The sequence below is a fragment of the Podarcis bocagei genome (assembly GCF_964188305.1).
Source record: "Podarcis bocagei genome assembly, chromosome: 12".
NCBI lineage: Eukaryota > Metazoa > Chordata > Lepidosauria > Squamata > Lacertidae > Podarcis > Podarcis bocagei.
The window spans coordinates 7,560,764-7,586,127 of NC_138137.1; the positions used below are offsets into that span (position 1 = coordinate 7,560,764).

Here is a 25,364-nt window from a genome sequence, read left to right on the forward strand (position 1 = left end):
AGAACAGCTTAGTTTATGAACTTGGATTAAGAACGCTGCAAACCCGGAAGTAGGTGTTTTGGTTTGTGAACTTTGCCTTGGAAGCAGAACATGTTCCGCTTCCTGCTGAGTGTGTTCCATTTGTAAATTGAGTCCCCCGCTGCTATGGGAAAGCACACCTTGCTTTAAGAACGCTTTGGTTTAAGAACAGACTTCCGGAACGGATTAAGTTCGTAAACCAAGGTACTACTGTATATAGGAACAAATTAGTGTCAGTTCATTCAACTGGTAGCTAGGTTTATAGGACATTAAATGATAACTACCTTTAAGATGGCAAAGGTCATTATTTGTTTACAATTCAACAGCAATGGAGCAATGCTTTCCTCATTCCAAACCCAGTGATAACTGTTGCCATACTAGTGGCTCTACCCAGTGTGTCTCTCGGAGCTGAAACCAAGAAAGCATTCTTTTGCAATGGCTCCAAAGCTTTGCGCAGCTTCATGTCCTGCTGCCACAGCACAGCATAGCACAGGACAGGACAGGACAAGACCTCTCCCTTTTTTAATGTAAAACCAACTGCAACTATTTTTCAACTAATGACTCTTTAAGCATCACTATATAGCTTTTGTTTTTAAAGTGCCACCGAACAAGTAAGTAATAAGCCATTGATCAGGGAAACACACGCACAAAAATATAAAAGAACCACACCAGTTGTGAAATAGTTCCACTGATTTAAAGTTTTTTTAAGCTAGCTCAGATGTGGCATTTAATGAAAACGACTGTCTTTCATTCTGTCAGCTCGCAAATGGGTGATCAAAAGAAGAGGGAAAACACAGTATGGAAAAGGAACAGAAATGCTAACTTGAGGACAGACATCTGGATCCCGCTGCAACAAATCTGTAACAACTGAACACTTACTGTGCAAAAGAATTATTGCCTTGAAACGGGCCCCCCACACGACTTGGTATTGTGTAAGGGCAGATCTGGAGGATGCTACCTTTGATAAGAGCACTCCAGCTAACTATTTCTGCCCAGCAGGACAAAAAGCAGATACGCGGCACTCGAGAAATGTTGGTACTGGCTTTTTCAAGCATCCCAGGGGAAACGTTAGGAAATTGCTGCTGTGATTTCCAGCAGTCTTTTAACACTCAGCTACTGTGGGTCAAATTCAAATCCTGTCGAGAGAGGGCACAGCCAGCAGGAGGTCATGCAGCAAACGCGCAATAATGACCAATTCTTCTATCTCTTGCAGAGATTAGAAGGGCGGTTTTTTAAAAAACTGTAAAATCCTCAGAATTGTATTAATGTTCAAGCTGTTGCATTCCGTATTACAGGCCTTATTCCTTTTCCACTGAGCAAAGGCAGCCATGCAGGTATTTAGCCCACTGGCTAATCAGCCATAAGGCAGTGGGGAGAAATGTAGAGAGGATGACTCTGGACCAATGCCTTCAAAACACACAGAGACTTTGGTCAGTGGTCAGTTCAGGTCAGGTCACTCCGCAGCTACTATGCTTTCAAAAACCAGGCTGATTACGTAAGTGGCACCTCCCTGCGGCCCATTCTACCAGTGCTAGATGTTGATCACATTGCATGATCACACAATTTACTTGATTGCCCCCCAAAAAGAATGTGAACTAGAAGGTTTGGTGGTTCTATCAGTGTTTTGGATTTCTAGCATATATTTCATGGACTTGGGATCCCCGGGAAGCAATATTGCTTGCTGTTCCAGGCAGAATCATATCTGTCAACTTGCAGATTTGAAAATTAGGGACCAGCAGCCTCAAAAATAAGGGATCAGCAGCCAAAATAAGGGATTTTCCAAGCACAGGTATGTTCAGCTTCTGAGCCCCTCCAAGCCAAAGGCAGAAAGCCCAGCCAGCAACCAAATGAAGCCTCAAGCGGTGGTTCCCACAGTGCAGCAACCCAGCAAAGGGGATGCAGCAAGGAAAACCACCGTCACCTCTCCGCTGGGAAGCACTGAGCAAAGGCGAGTCCCCAGGCAACGCGGCCGATTTGATCGGCACAAGGCATGCAAGCTGCACCCCCCAGTCGTTCTTAGACTCCTTATTGGGTGAGCAACGCAGCCGAGCAACACAGTTGGAGCCTCCCTCCCCTCTGGCCGGCAGGGAGGGAGGGAGAGGAGCTGCTTCCTTTGAAACCCGGGAAATTTAAGGGACATCATCAATAAGGGACAGCAGCAGGACACAGTGCTGGGATAAGGGACTTTCCTGCCAAATAAGGGACGGTTGACAGCTATGGGCAGAATCCCTGCACCCTGAACATGCTTGCCACAAAAACACAGAGCTGAATAGGTCTGTGAAGGTCATCTGATCAAACTCCATGCTTAATATGCAATGCAGGATGCAACTACAGCAGCCCTGATAGGTGGCTGTCTAGCTTTTCCTTACACACTTCCAGCCTATAACCTCCTGAAGGAGTTCTGCTCCAGCTGTCAAGCAGTTCCATTGATTCAGTGGAACTAAAATTCCCATACTAGATTCCTGAATGAATTTTTTTCCCCACACTCTACTTTTACATGTCCCCCAACTGACTTGCTTTGGAAGTATTTTTCAATTTTAATTTAATGTTTATTACATTTACTCCATGTATTTACTAGCACCCAAAGAAAATCACAAATCAAATTTCTGTTTCACCAGCCCACAGTGTTGTAATGTGGATATTTTAAGGGGACTGACGTGTCTTTCTTTATTACAGAATAAAATGGTAATTTTCCAGTCCTAAAACGCAGAGGTCAGAGGTGGATGTTATGTTTTGATGATGTGTACTGTCTTAGCAGCTACAGCAATATTTCTTTCAGCCTTATAATAAGGGTTAAAGCAGATGACTAATCTTTCAAAAATGTATTCATTACCCACACAAAAATCACAAAAATAACTTGGAAAAGTAAACTCACAAGCAGTTTGACTGGTGGCATTTGATTATGCAAAACCAAAGCTATCTTAATAATGCACCCTGGCTATCATCTAGCAAGAGGAGATGTACACAGAGGAGATTTTCCCATTGTTGGTTCTGGAGCAGCTTCCCTGGTGCTCAAGGAAGGTCCATAGTTCAGTAGCAAAGCATCTGCTTTGCATATAGAAGATCTCTGGTTCAATCCCCAGTATCTCCAGTTATGCTGAGACTCCCCTCAATCCTGGAGAGCTGCTGCCAGAGTACTTCACAAGCTGTTTTGTTTTTTAAAAAAGCTTCTTAATGAATACCAGTCTGCCTTTGCTCTCCATATCCATACTAGTTCCTAAACATTTTAAATGGGGCAAGAGCATAACTGTACTATGAAATGGGTGCATGCCAAGTTGTCAAAAGAAGCAAAACACAAGAATCAGAACAGTACGTTTCCGAGCACAATTCAAAGTGTTCGTGCTGACCTTTAAAGCCCTAAATGGCCTCGGTCCAGTATATCTGAAGGAGCGTCTCCACCTCCATCGTTCTACCCGGACACTGAGGTCCAGCTCCAAGGGCCTTCTGCCGGTTCCCTCACTGCGAGAAGCCAAGTTACAGGGAACCAGGCAGAGGGCCTTCTCAGTAGTGGCGCCCTCCCTGTGGAATGCCCTCCCACCAGATGTCAAAGAGAACAACAACTACCAGACTTTTAGAAGACATCTGAAGGCAGCCCTGTTTAGGGAAGCTTTTAATGTTTGATGTATTGCAGTGTTTTAGTATTTTTTTGGAAGTCGCCCAGAGTGGCTGGGGAAGCCCAGCCAGATGGGCGGGGTACAAATAAATTATTATTATTATTATTATTATTATTATTATTATTATTATTATTATTATTATTATTATAGGATATCGTCATCAGGACTGAACTCATGTATGAGCAGGATCATGGTGGGAACTAGAGTATGATCAGGGGCTAGCTATGCTGTAAGCACAAATGAGCACAAGAAAAAGGAGGCTTCAGGAGGAGGAAATCTGTAGAAGCAGCGAGGGGTGCCCAACTTTGGAAGAGGATAATTGGAACAGAAAACTAGCAGGTATGTCTGTCTAATCCTCTCCCGGAGTCTCCAAACCACTTTTCTTCCAGCAGGGTTCAAATCCAGGGCAAACAGCATTTGAAACCTCATCAGTGATGGTGATTCTGAAGCATATGGGGATGTGATCTGGGATGGAGAAGCAGGAAGTGGATTAGACATACTTGCTTGTGGGTTCTCCAGTCCAAATTATTCTCTTCCAAAGTTGCTCCAGGGTGCTTTAATGCATACATCTGGGTGTAACACATAGTTATCCCCTCAATTTACTAATCTATATGTTCATCTTGTGATCTCCAAAATTTATCTTGCACTACATTACCTTGTTCAGCTGAGTCTGCAGCTGCATATGCTCAGTGTAATCTATGTACATCCTCAACAGCTGTTTAACAGCAGACAGATCAACATATGCCTGTAAGCTTGATCCTAAAGCTGCACCATCAGTGCACAGGTACGGAAATAAATCATCACAAAATATGACTGAACGTTGGGGAGAATGTGATAATGGTACGAGAGGCAGATCAAGGCTGTGAAAACAGTCACAATTCAGAGTTAATTGTGGTTTTCAATAATCGGATCCTTTTGTTTCCCCCCAATTATATATATATTAAAAGAAACATACAATGGTTAATGGCTACTTTGAAGAACTACTCAACACTTCTTCTGTGGAATTTGCATTAAGTCTGTGATTAAAAGATCCAGACTAATTACATGTGGGACATAGTTCCACTGTGCAATGTATACTTTGAAGTGTAAAGTTCTGTCAATAAAATATCCATAGAAGTGTTACAAAAAAATACACCCTGTGAAAATGGGTATGAACTGAAAACAAGAAGGAAGACAGAGATGATTCATTTTAAAAAGCAGAGCAGGCAAATGGCATTCCAAGGCTGGAAAATAACTGCAATACTGGTACCCCCTGTTTTTCAAAAGCCAAGCCACGGACCCACTTTTGAAAATGTTGATATCTCTGCGGTAGTTTTTGTTATGTGAATGGTGCCAACGTACCCTCCAATATGTTCCAGTGCAAAACCAGGATGTGTTCCCGTGCAAGTCACATGACCCACATGAGAGCACAGCACCCAAAAACAGGAGGTCCTGGACAGTTGAAGGGCATGTGCCACAGACCCCCTGGATGGGTTACGCCATGGACCACCAATTAGGAACTACTTCATTCCATGATAAAAAGGACTCACCTGGAGCAAAAGCTAAAACAAAGAAACAAGAAAACTGAAAGGGCCACTCCTTCTCTCTGAATAAAGTACCGGTAGATGCTATCATACTAGCTACCTGGTGTACACAGTGCATATATTACACCAGGTATCTAGTAGCCAGAATGATCTCGCAGTCACGGAGTTCAGGAATTTGTTTTATTTAACTAAATTTATATACTGCTTGAGTGTAACAAAACCACTAAGCAGTTAACACTACAACTAAGGAGCTGAAATTTAACAGTGGGGCAAAAATTGTAGAGTGGCCAGGTGGTACATGACCCCAGTCAAGCTTGCAAAAATCTACCATTTGCCCGATAACAAATGTTGGAAATGTAAAGAAACGGAAGGTACATTCTTTCACCTTTGGTGGACGTGCCCAAAGATTAAGGCTTTCTGGGAAATGATATATAATGAACTGAAAAAGGTATTTAAATATACCTTCCTGAAGAAACCAGAGGCCTTTCTTCTGGACATTGTCGGCCAATTGGTGCCAAAGAAGGACAGAACTTTTTTTATGTATGCTACAACAGCAGCAAGAATACTCATTGCAAACTATTGGAAGACACAAGATTTACCCACTCTGGAAGAATGGCAGATGAAGGTGATTGACTACATGGAATTGGCAGAAATGACTGGCAGAATCTGAGACCAGGGAGAAGAGATGGTGAAAGAAGACTGGAAGAAATTTAAAGACTATTTACAGAAATATTGTAAAATTAATGAATGCTAGAAGGATGTTGGATAGAAACTAAGGGGTTTCCAGCTGTAATGCTTTAGGAGATACGGGGGGAAAAAGGTTTACAAATGGGTAAAAGCTTAATGGTAAGGATTTCTGAACTAACAAATTGAAGTGGAATACAAAGAAGGGAGGTATGAGGAGGTCTGGGGAAATAAGTGTAAGGAAGATATGTTATGGAAAATTATTTGTTTTCTAACTGCTTTTATGTTGTATTTTGTATTTTGTTTCTTTTTATTTTTCATTTTCATTGTTATATTTTAAAAAACTTTAATAAATATCTTTAAAAAAAATAAAAAAAATTGTAGTGGCCTTCCAGTCTGTATGTCCTTAATGTCCTTGCTCTTGTGTTTTTCAAAGGTGGATAAATTTAAAGCACAACTGGAAATAACAGAAAAGTAACGTAACTTAATTATGAACTACTGGAGCCCTGTACTGTTGTTAGGCGTCTCTTCCTTTACTTGCAAGTTTCTAAATGCAGCTTTCTGTATGCATTGACTTACACCAACAAAGCTGTCCCCAGGCTTTCTATCTAAGGAAGTATGGTTTTCTGCCACCGTAATACCTGCCTGGCAGATTCCTTGTTAGAATGAACACCGCACTTGCGAGTGTTGCAGAGGGTCAGAAGACATGGCAGAGCATTTGCCTGTGTGGCTGTCACACAAAACATCTGTGACGTTAACGTATGAGAGTGCTGGAGGTGAAATAGTTAATCAGGTTACCCTATCAGAACCCAGGGGGTGGAGTCAGAGTGACTATAAAACCAGCTCTGGGAGGGGCAAAAAGGGGTGTTCGTGAGGAGTTGGGTGGTTGGTTGGAGTGGCAGTGAATTGGGATAGAGTTTGTGGGTAGGTTGAGTTAGTGTAGTGAAATAAGCTGAGTCAAAAACAGTTAGAGGCTGGGAAGACAAGTAAATATCTGAGAGGTGGTTTAGGGAGTGAGCAGGTAGCGGAAGTTATAGGTCTGGATAGGCACCCCATGAATGAAATTGACCGATACTGTTTATGAAACCACACGCTTGTTAAACTGCAGTAAATAAATAAAAGTTTATGTTCCAATTTAACCCTGACTGGACTCAGTATTGTACCAGGTAGGGCCTGGGTGGTGGCAGCAGGAAATAAAGTGGTGGCACTGGGATCAATAGACGCTGAAATGTCCGGGGACCCTGTGGCACAGATGCCACAACATCTGCCATCCCAGCTGTATCATTCGCTGTGTAGCTTTCCCAGGCACCTCTGCACTTGCTTTTCATATGGGGGGGGGCTCATCATGCTGGGATATGCCTTCCCCCACCACCTCTCTCCAAGCAATGACATTTACGTGCTAAATGTGTTTTATCTCACTGTGTAATAAATATAATGGTAGTAGTGACTATGTGGTAAGATGCACTGCAATACAGCTGGGACGGCGTAAATTTCGCTGTGCACTCTGCATTTTTCCACAAGTGACCTGTCCCTTGTGGAAAAAATGCATCCAAAGCTGCAGTCTGCAAGCCAGAAGGATCCTAGACTCATCATAAAACGTTTCGCAAACAAAGGCTCTAATCATTGACAAGCTGTTGCTTTTACTGCTTCCTACTACAAGTTGTGGGAATCTTCTAGACCTAAATCAATTTTTCAAACAAGTGGCCCCATGAGATACCACACACATTCCATTTGAAAGCAATTTATAAAAAGTGCTTCAGCAGCTGAACATAAATCCACTGCACTCTCTGGACATGTCTGCAGTAATGTGCAATAGTTTCGTTCCCTTACGGTCATCAGGGGTTATTGTTCATTTATTTTCAAGGGGCTTCCAGAGGCTTTGTTTTTCTCCTCCGTCTTTTGCACCTCTTCCCTGGGAAACGGACTCCCCCACCCCCCACCCTAACACATTTTCTGAGGTGTCCATTCAAACAAATATATTTATGAACTCCAGTGAAGCCCCAAGCCAATAAAAAATGTAGGTTCTCATCAGGGGCAGCCTGTTAATGGCCCACATTTATGGCCTGAACTGTGTAAACTTAAGTCTTTGCTTGTCAGTGGAAGCAATCAATCCTGGCTTGTTAATTAGGAAGGCTTTATGAACTGGGACTTGTCAACCTTTAACATCATTATGTGTGTTCAATAACACGCACACGCACCCACCCCAGTTTGTATACATTCTGGGGGTTGGTGGGGGAATACAAAAGGACCCTGTCCGGCAAATGTTGTAAAAGAAACATAAGAACAGACTCCATTGGGTCAGACCAGTGACCCATTTACCTCAACTAAGTATTCCCCATCAGAGCACAGACGAAGGTGATGGGGACACGAAGATGTATAGTATTGATACTGGGGTCTATTATCTATACTCATGCTTAGAGAATTAGGATACAAGCCCAAAGCCACATCTTCCCAGGTTGTTTTTAAGAAAGTTCCACAGTTACCACTATTGTTCCTAATGGCAGAATGGTGAAAGCGGTTATTTGTTTAGCTAATTTTAATACATGGGAACAGACAAAACAGCATTAACCTATATAGAAAAAAACATTAAACCGCTTCCAATTTGGCTAACCATATTAGTCAACAGGTAACATAGGACGCAGGTGGTGCTGTGGGTTAAACCACAGAGCCTAGGATTTGCTGATCAGAAGGTCGGCGGTTCGAATCCCCATGATGGGGTGAGCTCCCGTTGCTCAGTCCCTGCCCCTGCCCACCTAGCAGTTCAAAAGCACGTCAAAGTGCAAGTAGATAAACAGGTGCCACTCCGGCGGGAAGGTAAACGGTGTTTCTGTGTGCTGCTCTGGTTTGCCAGAAGCGGCTTAGTCATGCTGGTCACATGACCTAGAAGCTGTACGCTGGCTCCCACGGGCAATAAAGCAAGATGAGCGCCGCAACCCCAGAGTCGTCTGCAACTAGACCTAATGGTCAAGGGTCCCTTTACCTTTAACATAGGACACCATTTCCATTCTTGGCCATGTACTTTCTAAGGGGCTTGGTATTGCCACATGCTGAATATTGTCTGCGACATTTGATCTTTGATGGCCCATTCACTTATGCTAATTATCATTAGGAATGAGAGAGAAATCCAGTTCAGAGAAGTGTTGGCATTTAGAGCTAAAATGCTCAATGGAAGTTGAACTTCACACTGAATCCCTGTTGAAAAAGCCCACAGGATGCTGCATATGATCACACTGAGATTCTCAGTTTAGGGGAAAAATAAGAAAGCTATGTTTGTTACCAGAAATGCATGCTTTGTAAGAAAGATCCTTGTTTTATCTAACTAAGGTGCCGGCAGAGATGCCTTGAGCTTAGAAGGTGAGAGATATATATTTTATGAGATTGAAATAAAGTATGAGTTGATCACATTTTTAATGAATAAATTCATCACTCCTTTCATGTTAATCCCTTAATACTACATATAATTCTGTTTTAGTAGTCTGTTTAAGGTAGAATGCAACCCAGAATAAAAAATAAAACAATATTTTAACTCTATTTACAAGCTCACGGCGTAGACGAAGGAATTTTCCCCAGTGCTATAACGACATTGATACTGAGAAGTAATAATAAAAACTGGTTTGAGTTCTTAAGGATGTGGAAAGATTGGTTCATCTGTCCAAAAAGGATAATTTAAAATCAAGATAAGAAGTCTGTGCACACATGAAAGCAGAATCTCCTTGCTTGAAGCAAAGAAGAGTTTGGGGGCACTATGAAGACTTTCTCCCAAACCAACTGTGCCAAATATTTATGCGTGCACACCCTATGAAAACCAAAAAAACCATTCAAGTTCTTCACAGCCTCCCCTCCCTGCATCTTTCAGTAGGCCCGTTCAGTTTGCACCCTGTATCCCATCAATGACAACAACAAAAATCTGTGAAAGGTTTGTACCAGGTAAGAACCAGCTCAAAGCTAAGCCTGGAAGCAAATATGAAGCCAAATAAGATTGTACACAACCAGAATAATATTTTCCATCTGGTCAGTCCGTGGCAAAAAAACTGGCAGCAGCTTTTGGATCAATTTCTTCAAGGCTGCCCATGAACATTACAGTAATCCAATCTAGAAGCTACTAAAGCATGAATGATCATAGCAATGTCTGTCTTTTCCAGCAGAACAGCACACATTAACTGGAGCTAGTAAAAAAACAACAACCCACCTAGTTACTGCCACAACCTGGGCGCCCAAAAACCGAAATAAATAGCCCCCAAACTGTAAACCTATATTATGAGAGAGTTCAGCCCAACCTGAACTGAACACTCAAAACTAGATCACCCAAATCTCGTAACCAACTGGATGAAATTCCATTTTGTTGCCCTGCACCTGGTCCCTCACTGCTATCACGACAACCGTTCAGGGTTTTCAGTGGGATTTGGTGAAAATGAGAAATGGAGATGGTGACATTTCAGACCAGATCTTGATTTCACCAAGCAGTTTCGATGTTGAAAAGGACTGCAGCCTCAGACAAGAAATCTTTCCATGTTTATGTCAAGAGTTCCAGGTGTCAGAATTGGCCCCAGGAGATGAACGAAAAACAGATCAGGCTCTGTGGGACTCAGACCAGATGCTCAACAGTCATATCAGATTTGGGACCGAGACCCCCTGCAGACTCTATCTGAAGAGCTCCAGGAATGACGGTGGGATGAATAAGCAGCCAGGAAGCAGACAGAGGGGGTTTCAGAGCATGCTGGAAGAAAAGGCAAAGAACCTGAAGAGGATAAACTAGGAAATAGGAAAATCTGGAAAGAAAAAGACAGACCTTGGTCACCTTGTTATGGTGTAACATCCTTTTCCATGAAGAAGATGAATGTGAGCAAACATGGCTATAGGCTTGTTGTCTTCCCATTGGCTATTCACTATGAATTGCCTGGCACTGCTACTGTTGTCTTTTACTCAACGCTTACTTAGTGGAAATCATTTAATTTAGAGACCTCCATACTTCTATGTACCTGCAAAGCCCTCAAGTTTACAGAAATCACTTCCTTATTTTGGGGAGCCCCATTCCCCTTCCAAACTTATCAGTATTTCACCATCTAGGTTTGCTTTTACAGGGAGCAGGCCATTGTTTTGCTGCAATGTGGAGCACTTCTGTTCACGGTTTCAACCAGCCAGCCAGCCATGTCCTATTCCAGGATACTCCATTCCACTTCTCCTTGGTTTTCCCCTCCTCACCCTCCCCCACTAAAGATGCTCAGCATTCTGTGGCCATTTGACACATTTAATTCTCACTGAGATCTTTTGGAGCTTCCCCACCCCTCTTGGATTTCACTCCTAAATTTAATTGTTGCTGAAAGCCAGATGATTCCTATACATATGGGTGGCCATATTAAAAAATAACCTTTGCCCCACAAACATTTCTGATAAGAGTGAAATCTGCAACAAATTGATGCAGTGTATTCTCACTTTCTAACATGCAGTTAAACTCTAAGCAGGGCATTCCACCCCACTCAGCCATATCCCTCCTGGTTTTCTTTTCCATATGACACGGCTTCCTGTGGCTACTGAGCATGCTCAGTCCTCACTAGGGAGTTTTGCCCCATTGAGGGTTTTTTTAATGGCATTTTGCATACTTCTAAAAATCTTTAGGGATTTTAGGGATACTTCTAGGGATGCGGGTGGCGCTGTGGGTTAAACCACAGAGCCTAGGACTTGCCGATCAGAAGGTCGGCAGTTCTAATCCCCACGACGGGGTGAGCTCCCGTTGCTCGGTCCCTGCTCCTGCCAACTTAGCAGTTTGAAAGCACGTCAAAGTGCAAGTAGATAACTAGGTACCGCTCCGGCAGGAAGGTAAACGGCGTTTCCGTGCGCTGCTCTGGTTTGCCGGAAGCGGCTTAGTCATGCTGGCCACATCACCCGGAAACTGTACGCCGGCTCCCTCGGCCAATAAAGCAAGATGAGCGTCGCAACCCCAGAGTCGGTCACAACTGGACCTAATGGTCAGGGGTCCCTTTACCTTTTTAAAAATCTTTGCATTCTCCTCAAACATGCAGATTCCTGTCTTCTATTTTTTCATTGGTGCCATTTTGCCTCCATTTCTGTCAGCACTCACCACCTGAGTTTGCTATTAAGGAGGAGAATGCTAAAAATATTTTTTGGATGACTGAAGATTAAAAAAAACCTCATTTAAATTTTTGAATAATTGGAGATAAAAATAATGTTGTTGCCAAAAGCCAGAATGGAATTCTTTTAGGTTTCCTGTTCTCACCCAAGCCTTAGGCTCAACCTCCCACCTTATGAAATTCAACTTCTTCAGACTGCCTTATGGAAAAATCAATATACATATAAATACACATCACCTCAACAAAGGAAGTGAAGGGCATCTGAAATTATTTCCATCTAACTGGAGCTGAGTGAAAGGTAACAGCAGCAAGGCCTGACTGTAGTCAAATGGCATTAATGCCTTGATTTCTTCACTGATTTGGGATACCCTCTGCTACTGAAGCAGAATAACTGGGTTCAAAATTGAGCAGAGATACTCAAGGAAGAAGGGATTATAGACAGCCTATTAGACAGGATGCAGCAATCCACAGAACCAGGTAAAGATGTTCTGGATGGGGCTGCACTCCCTTTGGAAAGAAAGAAAAAACAGGTTTGGAGTGGTGTCCTGGACCCAAGATGTTAAGGGCCTTAAAAATAATAAAGGAACTTATCCAAATTAATACATGTCCGTGTCCAAGAATGGTCATAGTTGGCGTACCAGCCATACCTGTTCAAAGGCACTGATAGGCCTACCTGAGCCTCCAAGAACAAAGTTGTACCCAGGTGCACCCTCAAACTCCACCTTACCCAAGAATGAGGTGTTTGCAACCAGCTGGGAGTTGTTATAAACCACAGAATCCAAGACAAGCTTCCTCAGGAGGCATGGACACACGACCACCAGTTTAAGGGCAGCAGGAATTGCAAGAGTCTCGTCCGCATCAACAGGCTGCATAAACTGAAATGGGAAGCATGGGAAGGCAGTGCCATGGACACCTCAGCTGGAACTGCAAAGACATGTTGTCTTTGCTCACGCCCCGCAATGGGAGCCAGCATGATTAATGGTCCAAGATGGTGGGAAGTGTATCCAGGAGGTGGGGAGTACAGGTTCCCTATCCCTATCACAAGTGAGACTGAGGAAGAAGAAGAAGAGTTTGGATTTGATACCCCGCTTTATCACTACCCTAAGGAGTCTCAAAGCGGCTAACAATCCCCCACAACGAACACTCTGTGAGGTGAATGAGGCTGAGAGACTTCAGAGAAGTGTGACTAGCTCAAGGTCACCCAGCAGCTGCATGTGGAGGAGTGGAGACACGAACCCAGTTCACCAGATTAAGAGTCTACTGCTCTTAACCACTACACCCCACTGGCATATGCCGCTGGAGGTGGAATGGGATGCAAATACAGTGGTACCTCGGGTTACAGACGCTTCAGGTTACAGATGCTTCAGGTTACAGACTCCGCTAACCCAGAAATAGTACCTCAGGTTAATAACTTTGCTTCAGGATGAGAACAGAAATTGCACGGCAGCGGCACGGCAGCAGCAGGAGGCCCCATTAGCTAAAGTGGCACCTCGGGTTAAGAACAGTTTCAGGTTAAGAACGGACCTCCAGAACGATTTAAGTTCTTAACCTGAGGTACCACTGTATGATAATTAGCTATGTGATAGCTAAACCAATGGGGACGTGGGTGGCGCTGTGGGTAAAACCTCAGCGCCTAGGACTTGCCGATCGCATGGTCGGCGGTTCGAATCCCCGCAGCGGGGTGCGCTCCCATCGTTCGGTCCCAGTGCCTGCCAACCTAGCAGTTCGAAAGCACCCCCAGGTGCAAGTAGATAAATAGGGACCGCTTTATAGCGGGAAGGTAAACGGCGTTCCGTGTGCTGCGCTGGCTCGCCAGATGCAGCTTGTCACGCTGGCCACGTGACCTGGAAGTGTCTCCGGACAGCGCTGGCTCCCGGCCTATAGAGTGAGATGAGCGCACAACCCTAGAGTCTGGCAAGACTGGCCCGTATGGGCAGGGGTACCTTTACCTTTAGCTAAACCAATGGGAAATGAGGCAGGCAGTTGTTTCGCAGGACACCTGCCTGATATTCATCTGCATATTTCCTGCAGAGATGAAAGGTGACCTGTCTTTCCCCTCTTGCCTAGTCTGTTTTATAGCAGTAACCAAGTATATTCCCACCCACCACCACTTAATAGGCCAGCTGATTGCTTGCCTTGCTTCCGCACTCCCGGTTGGAGACTAAAACTAGAATGGTCCTCCTCTGAAGCCACTCAATAGCTCTGCCTCCTCTCCCAGCATGGCAGTACCTCTTATCTCCAAATACCTCACATGCCAGAACTCATACAGATTATAGTCTCGGTAACATGGGTATGTGGGAGACTCTGCAATTAAAAGGGCTCCGTTGTGGGCTTGGCATACTCTCGTTAAAGAAAAAACTTTGCCATGGTTACCATCCTTACATGAGAGCTGCTTTCTTGCCAAGCCTGCCCCCTTTTTATTATTTCTAAACGATTACAGTACATCAAAATGGGAAATAAATAATGAGATAATTGGAACCTGACTATTTAATATAGGCTACAAGGAAAGACAGATCCTCAAGCTGAGGCTCCAATACTTTGGCCACCTCATGAGAAGAGAAGACTCCCTGGAAAAGACCCTGATGTTGGGAAAGATGGAGGGCACAAGGAGAAGGGGACAACAGAGGACAAGATGGTTGGACAGTGTTCTCAAAGCTACAAACATGAGTCTGACCAAACTGTGGGAGGCAGTGGAAGACAGGAGTGCCTGGCGTTCTCTGGTTCATGGGGTCACGAAGAGTCGGACACGACTAAATGACTAAACAACAACAACAAGGAAGCACATGTGAAAGCCAAAAGTTCCAGCAAGACTCCTCCATTATATAGGCAGGCAAACTCCTTCTCGAGCGCTTGCAAGTGTGGCTACTGAAGAATACACCTGATTAATACCACTAGTCCATCAATGGAGTGAACGCTTCAAGGTGAAGGGGGTGGGGGACGGGCGAGCCAAGGCTTCTGCAAAATTGGCTCCACTAGAGCAAGCGCTACCACATTAATGCTAGATGGATAAATTATAGCAGGACAGCTGGGCTTCAGTAAGTGATCCCCATAACCCTGCCCTTCTTTCACACATTAATGTACTTCCCCAGAGAGATCCAGCCATTTAAATGCTGCTCGCTGACTGAAAGGCAATTATGCCCAGACCTGGCCCATACATTTTCATGTTTACCAGGAAGCCCTTAAGTCACCCAAAGGACGAGATTGCTCGTGGACGTGTTAATGGAACAGAATGTGTTTCAAGTCTCTGACTTAAGAATGGATGCCATCTGGATCAGTAACAGCCAGCAACTTGTATCCAACATATGGACACTAAACCTTGGCGCACTAAAGTCAAAGCATTTTAGTCCGGCTTCTGCTGAGCAAAGGGGAAGCCACCAAAGCTGTGGGCTCTGCAGAAGGCGTACTGCGGGCATGTGAAAATGGAACAATATGGGGTTGGGAGACAGAGAATGTGAGTACAGATAGGAACAGGGAAAAGAAGGATCACTGGTCATTATGTTAATAAGCCCAAGACCTCATTCACTAGGATTCTCATTCACTCAGGATGATTAGCATGGTGAGGTGCGAAATTTACTCTGGAGCAGAGATACAATTCACAGGTGACTTGCCACAGACAGACACCCAAGCCATTGCATCAAATGGCTACAAAGCCAGTACAGTGGTACCTCGGGTTACAGACGCTTCAGGTTACAGATGCTTCAGGTTACAGATTCTGCTAACCCAGAAATAGTGCTTCAGGTTAAGAACTTTGCTTTAGGATGAGAACAGAAATCGTGCTCCGGCGGCATGGTGGCAGCAGGAGGCCCCATTAGCTAAAGTGGTACCTCAGGTTAAGAACAGTTTCAGGTTAAGAACAGACCTCCAGAACGAATTAAGTTCTTAACCAGAGGTACCACTGTAGCAGTCTCTGTACTGTGACCTCTGCTCGCCTTAACTTGGTGTGCAGATTTTTTCATCACCGAAACATACCAGACTCCGTATGCTCTGTAAGAGGTTGTTTTCCAAAGTCTGGTTATCACCTGCTTGGCTGCCATAGCACTAAATCTCTCCTCAGGCCATTTCAATCAGGGCTTCCATTTGGGCAGAAAGTCTCTGCAGATACGTTGTAGGGGCAGGAGGAGTCGCACGGCTTCATCAGTGGCGCAAGACACAAGTCCCCACAGCCCCCTTCTACCCATGCTTCCCTCTTCAGAGCGTAATGACTGCAGAAGGCTTCTCATTTTATGGGTGACATATTGGGCCGATGTATCAACTGCCATTGGAGTGCAGGCATAGCACTCCTGCTCTAACCTTTTAATGTTGGGAGTGGCAGAACAGCAATGCCTGTGTGCCTTGGTTCCTCTCTGTTTTCTAGCCCCCAAGCCACTGGCCCACTAAGGCCAAAAGACAGAAAGAAAGGGGAGGCTAAGGAGTATGCGTTTTGCATACAAAAGGTCCCAGCTGGGAAAGACTCATGTCTGAAACCCTGAAGGGTCACTGCAGCCATTGCAATCAATACCGAGCAACACGGACGGGTGGTCTGAATCTGTATAAGGGAACAAGAGCGTAGGGTGGAACTAGCTGTTAATCCTAGCATGGAAGATGCATGAAATAATGCGGTGAAATCACAGGTGGGCAGGGAGCAGTTTGCACTTACACTGTTCCCCTGGAACGTATAGCTTCTGGCCCCAAGTGAGCAAACAGGTGGCACAGCTGTATTAAAATGAATTTAGCTTTCAGAAACATTTTTCCTTCTGTATTCTAATTAAGCTGCTGTACTATTCCAAGTGCTGACTGTCACAGACATTCCTGGGAATGGGAATTTTTAGTTAAATTAAACAGCCTTGTGTTTTTCCACCTATCTCCCTATTGCCAAAACCGAAGGGGAGGGGAACCCTTGCAGAGATGTATCTTTGGTCTCCCTCCTCCGCACTTTGGTTCTTCCTCCCTTACAGGAGTCATGCCGAATGACTAGCATCTGAAATCACAGTGGAAATCTAATTAGGGGTGGGGAAAAATACCTTTCATCTAATAAAGTGCTCACATGTTGCAGCATATCACTCACAAGCCAGTTCCCATACTATCGCATGACTAGATAGGTATCTGAAAACAGACATCCGCCCTACATCTCTGATAAGAAATTTGCTGCCGCAATCTTCTTCTCTTTTTCAAGGGGTTGGGTGGGGAGGACACTCCAGAGCACAGGCAGCAAACTTCTGCAAGAATTCTTCGTGATGGCTGCACAGCTCATGTTGAGTTTGCACAGGTATGACCCTTATTCAAAGGCAAATAAGCAGGTGAGACAGATGAGGAGGAGTAAAGAAAACAGGAATGAAGAAGGCTTGGAGGAAGAGGGCTGCACTGCTCTTCGGTTTGCTGAGAGATTTCTTTCCACTAACCCACACCTAGTCCTAGTCCTCTGGGTCGGAACGGAAGGGGTGGGGAAGGAAACACTGACAAACTGGCAGCCTATTAATTGTATTTTAATCAATGTGCAACTTCTGTTTGATGAAGTTAAGGAGGCGCTGGAGAAGAGAAACAGCCAACTGCACCCCAAGGCAAAGGCAAGCATGCACAGCCAATCTGACTTCAGCTATGCCAAACGTGCTGAATGATTAATTGAAGCCACCGGGGCCCAGATCCTACAGGTTGCACAACATGTCTGTGCCATGTGCAAAGCTGCCAATTAAAAAAGGGGTTATAGGGTGCTTCTTCTTTAGCCTGTGCCAGCTATCACCCAGGGATAACCCTCCTAAAGGCACTTAAGTCAAACCAGTTGGAATAATCTGAAACAAATCAGATTTCAAGAAATCTCAGACCACTGTAGAATACGGAATATAAAACTAGCTGCCTTGTATTGACTTAGCCCATCTACTCCCATTAACATGAGTTCACCAAGGTCTTTTGCCATGGATCTACTTCATCAGTTCTTTTCACTGGGGGTTTTCAGATCTTGAACCTGCAAAGCACTGAGTTAGGCACACTTAATGACTGAAAGTGTGCATCACTTCCAGACCCACTGCTTCCTAGTAAAATATTAGTGCACAGCATGTTCATCTAAGTTTAAGACCATCATACATGGGACATATTACAACCGAGTCTGAGCTTGGTCAGTGCAATCCTATCTGCATCTACTCAAAAGTACGTGTTGTTGAGTTCAACAAGAGGTTGTTCCCTGGTAAGGAATAGGACTGAAATCTACATCCTGTTTGTGCTTGTCATTTTCTTGACTATAATGGCGTTTTATCACCCAAGCAATTATACACACTTTTTGCACTTTCTGCATTTGTAAAGCAAATTTTAAATGTACTGTCAGGGAACTGACATCGGTGCTAGAGGCGGAGGGAAGGCTCTCAAATGATGCTGGAGAAGGGCCCAGCAGGGAGAGAGGCAGCTCCGCAGATGGGGAAGCAAATCAGCGCAACACCAGGGATATAGAGGGGCTGATGGGGGAATCGGCAAGAGGGCTCCAGGACTCTTCACCGGACACCAGCGGGGAGAGCACGGGTCCTCCGCTACCCACACCCACCCTGCGCAGAAGACTTCCGCGCAGAGAGAGTAGGAGGAGACTGGGTGTCAAACAGCTTTTATGTTGGAAAAGATTTAAGAAACGCCCACTGACGGATACTGCTAGCGACTGAGGCAGCCACGAAGTGAAGGGCTGCCCAGACTGAAAGGTTTAGCAAGGCAACAAAGCCTGGAGAGGCGGCAACTTACGCACGAGCAACCCATACACATTACATGTACGTTTGATATAAGTAGGCATCTCAACAGTGGTGTATAACCAGGCAACCTGTCCTCAATCACGTGGAGAGGTATTTCACACACCACCTCAACTAACGTGCATAGCAGACTTGAAACAACTTGCCAACAAAAGGAATTTGGCCCTACCAAATTTTAATCTAGGTTTTGTAACAAATTCACTCACAGTTTCACTCATAAGGAAGAGAAAAACTGTTTTCATGTTATAAGACATGAATACATTCCACCCTGTAATGCTACACAGTATCTCTCTTTTGGGTTTCATATGTTAACATGTGCATAATTTGGTACACACATCATGCACAGCTATGCCAGTTCTTTCTGCTGGATGGTTCCAATTTTTTTATGGTGCCTGACCACATGGAAGCATGCCAGTTTGTATAGCAACACACACTCCTTGGAGAACTGAATCGTCCCTAATACAGAGGCTTGTGTAGAACCAAATCTCAAATTAGCAAGTACTATATGAGGGTTGGTCAACTATTAAGTTGGTTCTGCTTTCTAGAAAGCAAATGATTCCAGTATATTCTGTATTTTTTAAAAAAACAAATGTTTTACCATCATAAGCAACTTTTGACATGTATGGAACTTGACAAACTTTTGTTGTTGTGCACAATTCCATGGAGCACCAACTGACTGATGGGGTGGGGGCAGGAAGAGGAATAGAGAAGCGACATGCCAACTGGCAAATATTCAAATACCGTTTATGCCAGGAAAAGCCAAGCCTGAATTCCTAAACCAACCAATAATTTGAACCACCGAATTCAGTTCTTTATCTACCAAGCGATGTCTGCTCTAAACAGAAAACTCAAATTATGCCACAAATGTTCAAGGAATGCTTTTGCTACCAGAATCTGAGTTCCACTTCATTTAATATAATGCTGTTATATTATCATGTGCATTGATACAAAGTTAAAAACTTACAACGCAAGCACACGTGACGCATTTGTTCCCTTCAGGCTGAAATTCCTCACCTTCACGGTAATGTCTACCTTCAAATGTACAACCTGGGTGGAAAAAAAGAGAAAAGAAGTTTGGCTCATATCTGCATAAGATCTCTCTTGCAGTTGAGCTGCAATATAAATGCAATGTGTGAAAAGTACTAGTAGCCCAAACTGTTTGCAAATAGTAGTTTCGGATAAAATCATTATCTAAAATAACACGAGCACGTATGGGAATTCCTCTTAATTGCCTTTTCATTTCCAAGCCTTTAGGGCACACCACATTATCATTTTAAATCTTATTTTCATAACCACAAAGGTCGAGGAACTTAATTAAAATGCATTAAGTACGGAGTTCATAGTAATGTGTTGTACATCGTAGGAATTTGGATTTTAACAAACATGAAAAGAAAAATTGAACTCTGTAATCCTAACTGAGTACCACAATTATGTATTGATTATATCATGCGGAAACCAAACAGCCATCGTGAACACTGAAGAAGAAATCAATGTGATACCCTAGAGATGAGGTAGAGATTGTTTGTGGACAAAAATTTTTATTATTATTAATGCCTGCTTTGCATATAAACTAATGTTTTACAGCAACAACAATGGGGGAAAGTGTGGTGCCAGGAAAGGCGCAAACACAGAGATAGCCAGTACCAACTCCATGTTCAGTGTGGGGCTTTGAAACAATGATCTGAGTGGACCCTTCCTTCCATGAGTGGGCTTCCCTCCTCATTGCCAGTGTCAGCTGTCTATTCACTTCTGCTCTTCCTATGACCGCAACCCATAAAACCACCCTCAAGGCAAGAGGAGGGGTGTGTGAATTGGCAGCTAGTTCTGACCCACAGAGTCTTATGCAGCTCAGGACCACAACACCTCAATGACCGCCTCTCCCCATATGAACGGATCTGGACCCTGCAATCAGCATCCAAGGCCCTTCTCCACATGACCCCTGCATGAGAGGTCCAGAGGATGGCTCCAAACCTGTGGAATACTCTCCCCAAGAAAGCTCACCTGGCCCCATCTTTATCTATATTTAAGCACAAGGCAAAATGTTTCCTTTTTTCCCTGAGGTTTTCGGCCCTTTGGAGGGTTTTCAAGCATTTGTGATCCCTTTTCAGTGAGGCAGGATCTGCAGACGTATCTTTTATTTGTACAGATGTGAGGAGAGGGGTAGATTTTGATTCTGTTTATTCCCAATTGGTTTAGTTTTTCTATAGTCATAAAACAGTAACTGCATAAATTAGCAGCAGTCCACCACAGTGAGCCAACCGCAGGGTTGTGGGCTGTGGCAGACGCCCAACAATGCCAACCCTCGGAGCTAACTGAGGCCCTGGAAGGCTTCTCACAGGCAGTCAGAGACCACAACCCTTAGCAAGATGGACCAGGGCTCTGGATTCTGAGCCTTGTATTCCTTAAAAACTGACCCACAGAATGTAATGCATTTTAGATTTGTATACCACTGTCTCTTTGAAACCTTACCTGGACATGTGGGGCAGCACATTCCTGGCTGCTTCAAAGGGTTTTTGCAATGAACAATGCAGTGAATCTCAGATTCTGTTATCACTCCTTCCTGTCAAGAGCACAACAAACCAACAATTATTTACAATCCAAAAATTAAAGTAAAGCACAGAGTACACATGGAAGGGAGGTACAGAAATAGATAACATATTATATAAGCAATTTGCACAATGACCATAATGTTAACAAATTAATAGAATGATCAGAATCTTAAGGCATTTTTAGCATACATAATTCAAATCAGATTTTGTACTTCACATCTCTGTAATGCAGCTACACTTAAAAATTACTTTCCTATATGACAGCATTCATACATACTCATAAATAGGAGAGGTGCTCTTTAACATCACTAAAGCGCACAGTGGCCTAGCCAACCTGAGGTGACACTTTGTCACATCAACTTATGCTGGATTTTTGCATTTTCAAAAAATAGCACTGTTGTTTGATGACAAAGGGGTAGAGCTATGATCGAGATGGGAAGCATTCAATGATGTTTATTTTTTTTTATTTGCAAAGCTCATTAAATGTGGACCACTGGGCAAGGGCTGGAATTGGGATGAGTTGCAGATCACATCTGATATTCAGAGTGTGCTCAGGGACACCTTGCAAAAAAACAGTTGCTGTGGTTGTCGTTGTCTCTCTGTACAATGGTCCAAACTGAGATTAATCCAAAAGTAAAATAGTACTTGAGTCTTCCTAACTCCACTTGCTAGATTCAGCTATAAGGTAGGAAACCAAGAAACCTTCTTGAGAGGAAAAAATGATGCCACTCTTCTCAAAAGCCTTTAAGACACAGGAAACGTTAAAATAACGCTTTGATTGCAACAGACCTGATAAAGACATTCCTCCCACCCTACTTCCTTGGAGGAAAGGGGCTTATGAAAAGAGATAAAAGGTTCTCCTCCTGTGGAATGGAAGCCTCTTATCTCTGATGCTTCTGCTGATAGGGGTCTAGTAAATGATCACTTCCTGCACTCCTTGCTCCAGAAGTCAAAATCCTGGTAAATAAAATGACAGGATGACAGGATCTCTGTGCACAGGTTGCTCTTTTCTGATGGATCTATCTGCATTCCTAAGCACAGAGAAAGAGAGGCACTTTTAAAAAACAAATTCCAAATCTGAGTGCTTTAAATGGAAGCAGAATGACCCATTTCTGCATTTGGGCCCTGAAAATGACAAGCATACTCAGGCAAGAACTACACACCCCAAGAGCAACCTTGCATTTCATGTAAACCACAAGTGTGCATTTAATTCCTCCCTCTCCCCATAGAATGCCTGGGACAACTTATTCATATCCCGATGTCACGGTGTTGCGGGTTTTCTTGTCCACAAGTGGCAGCCTATGATTACATGGGGAGACAGGGAAAGGCCCGACTCAGTGCGATCAGGATATGGGCATGTTACCACAGGCATGGCAGACAGGGGATGAATTGCACAGTTGTCTTTTGTGGCCACGGCCACACATCTCATGTGACATGAGCGCCTGACCTCAAGATCTAGCCTCCTTTTAAAAAAAAAGGTTTCAAAATGGATATTTGATATCTTGTTCTCCAATATAAAAATTCTCAGAGCGGCTCCCAGTATGAAATCAAATCAACAACAACAGAGTTAAACACATTTTTAACCAAACAAAAGAGCAGGAAGTTGGCCAGGAAAAGGCAGTGTAATGGGTATGAATTACTCGTGCATAAACTGATGCCTTTCTCGGTTAATTTGCCTTGTTAAAACTTTCTGACTGCGCAGCCCCTTCTCATGGTGGCTGCCTCAGTCACTGGCAGAATCCGTCAGTGGGCGTTTCTTGAACCTCTTCCAACATAAAAGTTGTTTGACACCCAGTCTCCTCCTCCTCTCACTGCGCGGGAGTCTTCTGCGCAGGGAAGGCGTGGGTAGCGGAGGACCTAGGCTCTCCTCACTGATGTCCAGTGAAGAGTCCTGGAGCCCTCTCTCCACTTCCCCCGTCTGCCTCCCTTTATCCCTGGTGTTGCGCTGATTGGCTTCCCCCTCTACTGAGCTGTTTCTCCCCCTGCTGCTGGGTCCTTCGCCAGCATCATCTGGGAGCCTCCCCTTCGCCTCTCTCTCCGATGTCAGTTCCCTGTGTGTATCTGAAGAAGTGTGCATGCACACGAAAGCTCATACCAAGAACTAACTTAGTTGGTCTTTAAGGTGCTACTGGAAGGAATTTTTTTATTTTGACTATGGCAGACCAACACGGCTACCTATCTACTACTAGTTCCCTGACAGGCAGAGTTTAAAATTAAAGAAATAAAAGGCCTGGGAGAATAAAAAGGGTGAGGGCTCAACCCTTCTTCAATTGACGAAACAGGAGATTCAGTGCTTGTCCCTGGCGAAAGAGAACCCAAGTAACCACCACAGAAAAGGCATATCCCCGGTCGCCATTTTCCGATAGCAGTGGAACTTAATGCATGGGCAGGCTCATATGAAAGAATGCAGTCCCTGAGTCCAAACAGTCCTCCAAACCTGCTCCGCACACAGTGTGTTCCTGTAATGAAAGCAGGATCCTGCCAGAGCATGGATAGCCACACAACTCATTCACACACATTCCCTTTTTTTTTTTTTAAAGATATTTATTAAAAGTTTAACATTTACAGAAAAAAGGGGGGGAGACAATAAAAAGTTACAATACATCAAAAAATAAAAAGTAAAATAAAAAACAATATAGCAAAACAATAAAAAAATATTTAAAAACAAAAACATTTAAAAACACATCCAGTATTTCCATATCTTTGTCTTTCATTTACTTGTTTCATCGACCTCCTCACACCTCCCTTTTTTGTATTCTAATTCAATTAGATATTTCAGCAAATCCTTTCCATTTTTCTCAATTTTTGTTCTATAATTTACCTTAACACAATCTGACCTTAAATTTTACACTTCGGCCCATTAACAATCCATTTTTACTTAGTTCTTTATGACATTTCTGCTAAAACCATGTAACTTCATTCCAGCATCCTTCTAGCATTCATCATTCACACACATTCCCTATCCAGAAGCGGTCACAGCTGGCACACTAGCCTTAGCTGGAGAAGCATGCTTCGTGCCACAATGGCACTTGGACCTCCAAAGACAAGGCCAGTTCCAAGAAGACACGTCTCCCTCCAGACTGAAAAACTGATCCTTTAGGGCAAATGCAACCCCACCCAGAACAGGCTGAACAACCCACCATACAGGGCAGACATGCAACCCTACCCTCTGCCTTGTCCAGACTGAGCTGCAGTATGTTGGCCTCCGATACGCACTTCGGATCCTACCTAAATCTAATGAAGCCTGGGAGCCTGGCATGCATTTCACTGTTCTGTATCCACCAAATGTACGTTCAAACAAAGCCCAAGTACTAAAGATATACTGTTTGGCTTCTGCTACACACGACATAGACGGAATTTGGGACAAGTAACATTTATACATACCATGTTACAATTTGGGGGTAGCCTAAGGCTAGTTTCATATTTAATATAAACATTTCAGACTTTCAGAACCCCACTCCTTTAACATCTTGAATCCATTGCTCTGTCTAAAAGTGCTTTCACAGAAGGCCCTGAATCTTTCCTTGGGGAGATCTTCATTTTCTTGCTATTTTCATAGGCAAATGTCCGAGCAATCGACTATATACAGCAATGCCCATATACCAATGGTGCCTTCCATTCTTTACTTACCTCCAGAGTCTTCATTTAATTCCCAACCCATGATAATTTCACTTTATGAATCAACACGGTCTTTCCCTTTCTTGAGATTTAGATTTTTTAAATTGAGATTTAAAAAACAAAATCCTTGAGTTCTATTCCTTACCTGACACTGATTCATGATACATGGTTTGTCCGGGACCTGCCATGACTGTGAGCTGTTATATGATTTTCCTTCAAAACTGCAACCTAGAAGGAAAATGAAAAATTAAATGAGTAGAGCAGTTCTTTTTATTTTACTAATCCACACCCACCCAGTAAAAACCACCACATTCCTTCAAGGGCTGTCTAATTTCTACATTTCTTGAGGTATAGCATTCCACGGAAATTCTGTTATCGGAGGCACAATTTGCATTCTACAAAAATGTTACCACTTAGAAAATAAAGCAAGTTTTTCATCCTCGTGGTTCAGAAAATACAACTGAAAACTTGCAGGCTGGCTGATATCTAAACCTAAGAAAGGGGTGTGAGCCAATGGTGGTTTGGATGAGCTATAGTAATTACCTCTTTTTAGGTATTAGATAATGAG

At 43.6% G+C, this 25,364-nt stretch overlaps 1 protein-coding gene and 1 long non-coding RNA gene across 3 annotated transcripts in view; one reads left to right on the forward strand and one right to left on the reverse strand.

Moving 5' to 3' along the window:
* The window catches only part of BMPER (BMP binding endothelial regulator), a 176,313-nt gene that overhangs the window by 107,777 nt on the left and 43,172 nt on the right, over positions 1-25,364 (reverse strand). For both annotated transcript variants that reach the window (XM_081165156.1, XM_081165157.1), the window contains exons 4-6: positions 24,942-25,024; positions 21,099-21,189; positions 19,594-19,676 (exon numbers count right to left, since the gene is read on the reverse strand). In XM_081165156.1, coding sequence (XP_081021282.1) covers positions 19,594-19,676; positions 21,099-21,189; positions 24,942-25,024 — 257 coding nt within the window. The remainder of the gene's footprint in view (positions 1-19,593; positions 19,677-21,098; positions 21,190-24,941; positions 25,025-25,364) is intronic.
* Positions 1-25,364, forward strand: part of LOC308570422 — a 204,522-nt gene that overhangs the window by 91,455 nt on the left and 87,703 nt on the right. The gene's annotated exons all lie outside the window — the stretch shown is intronic.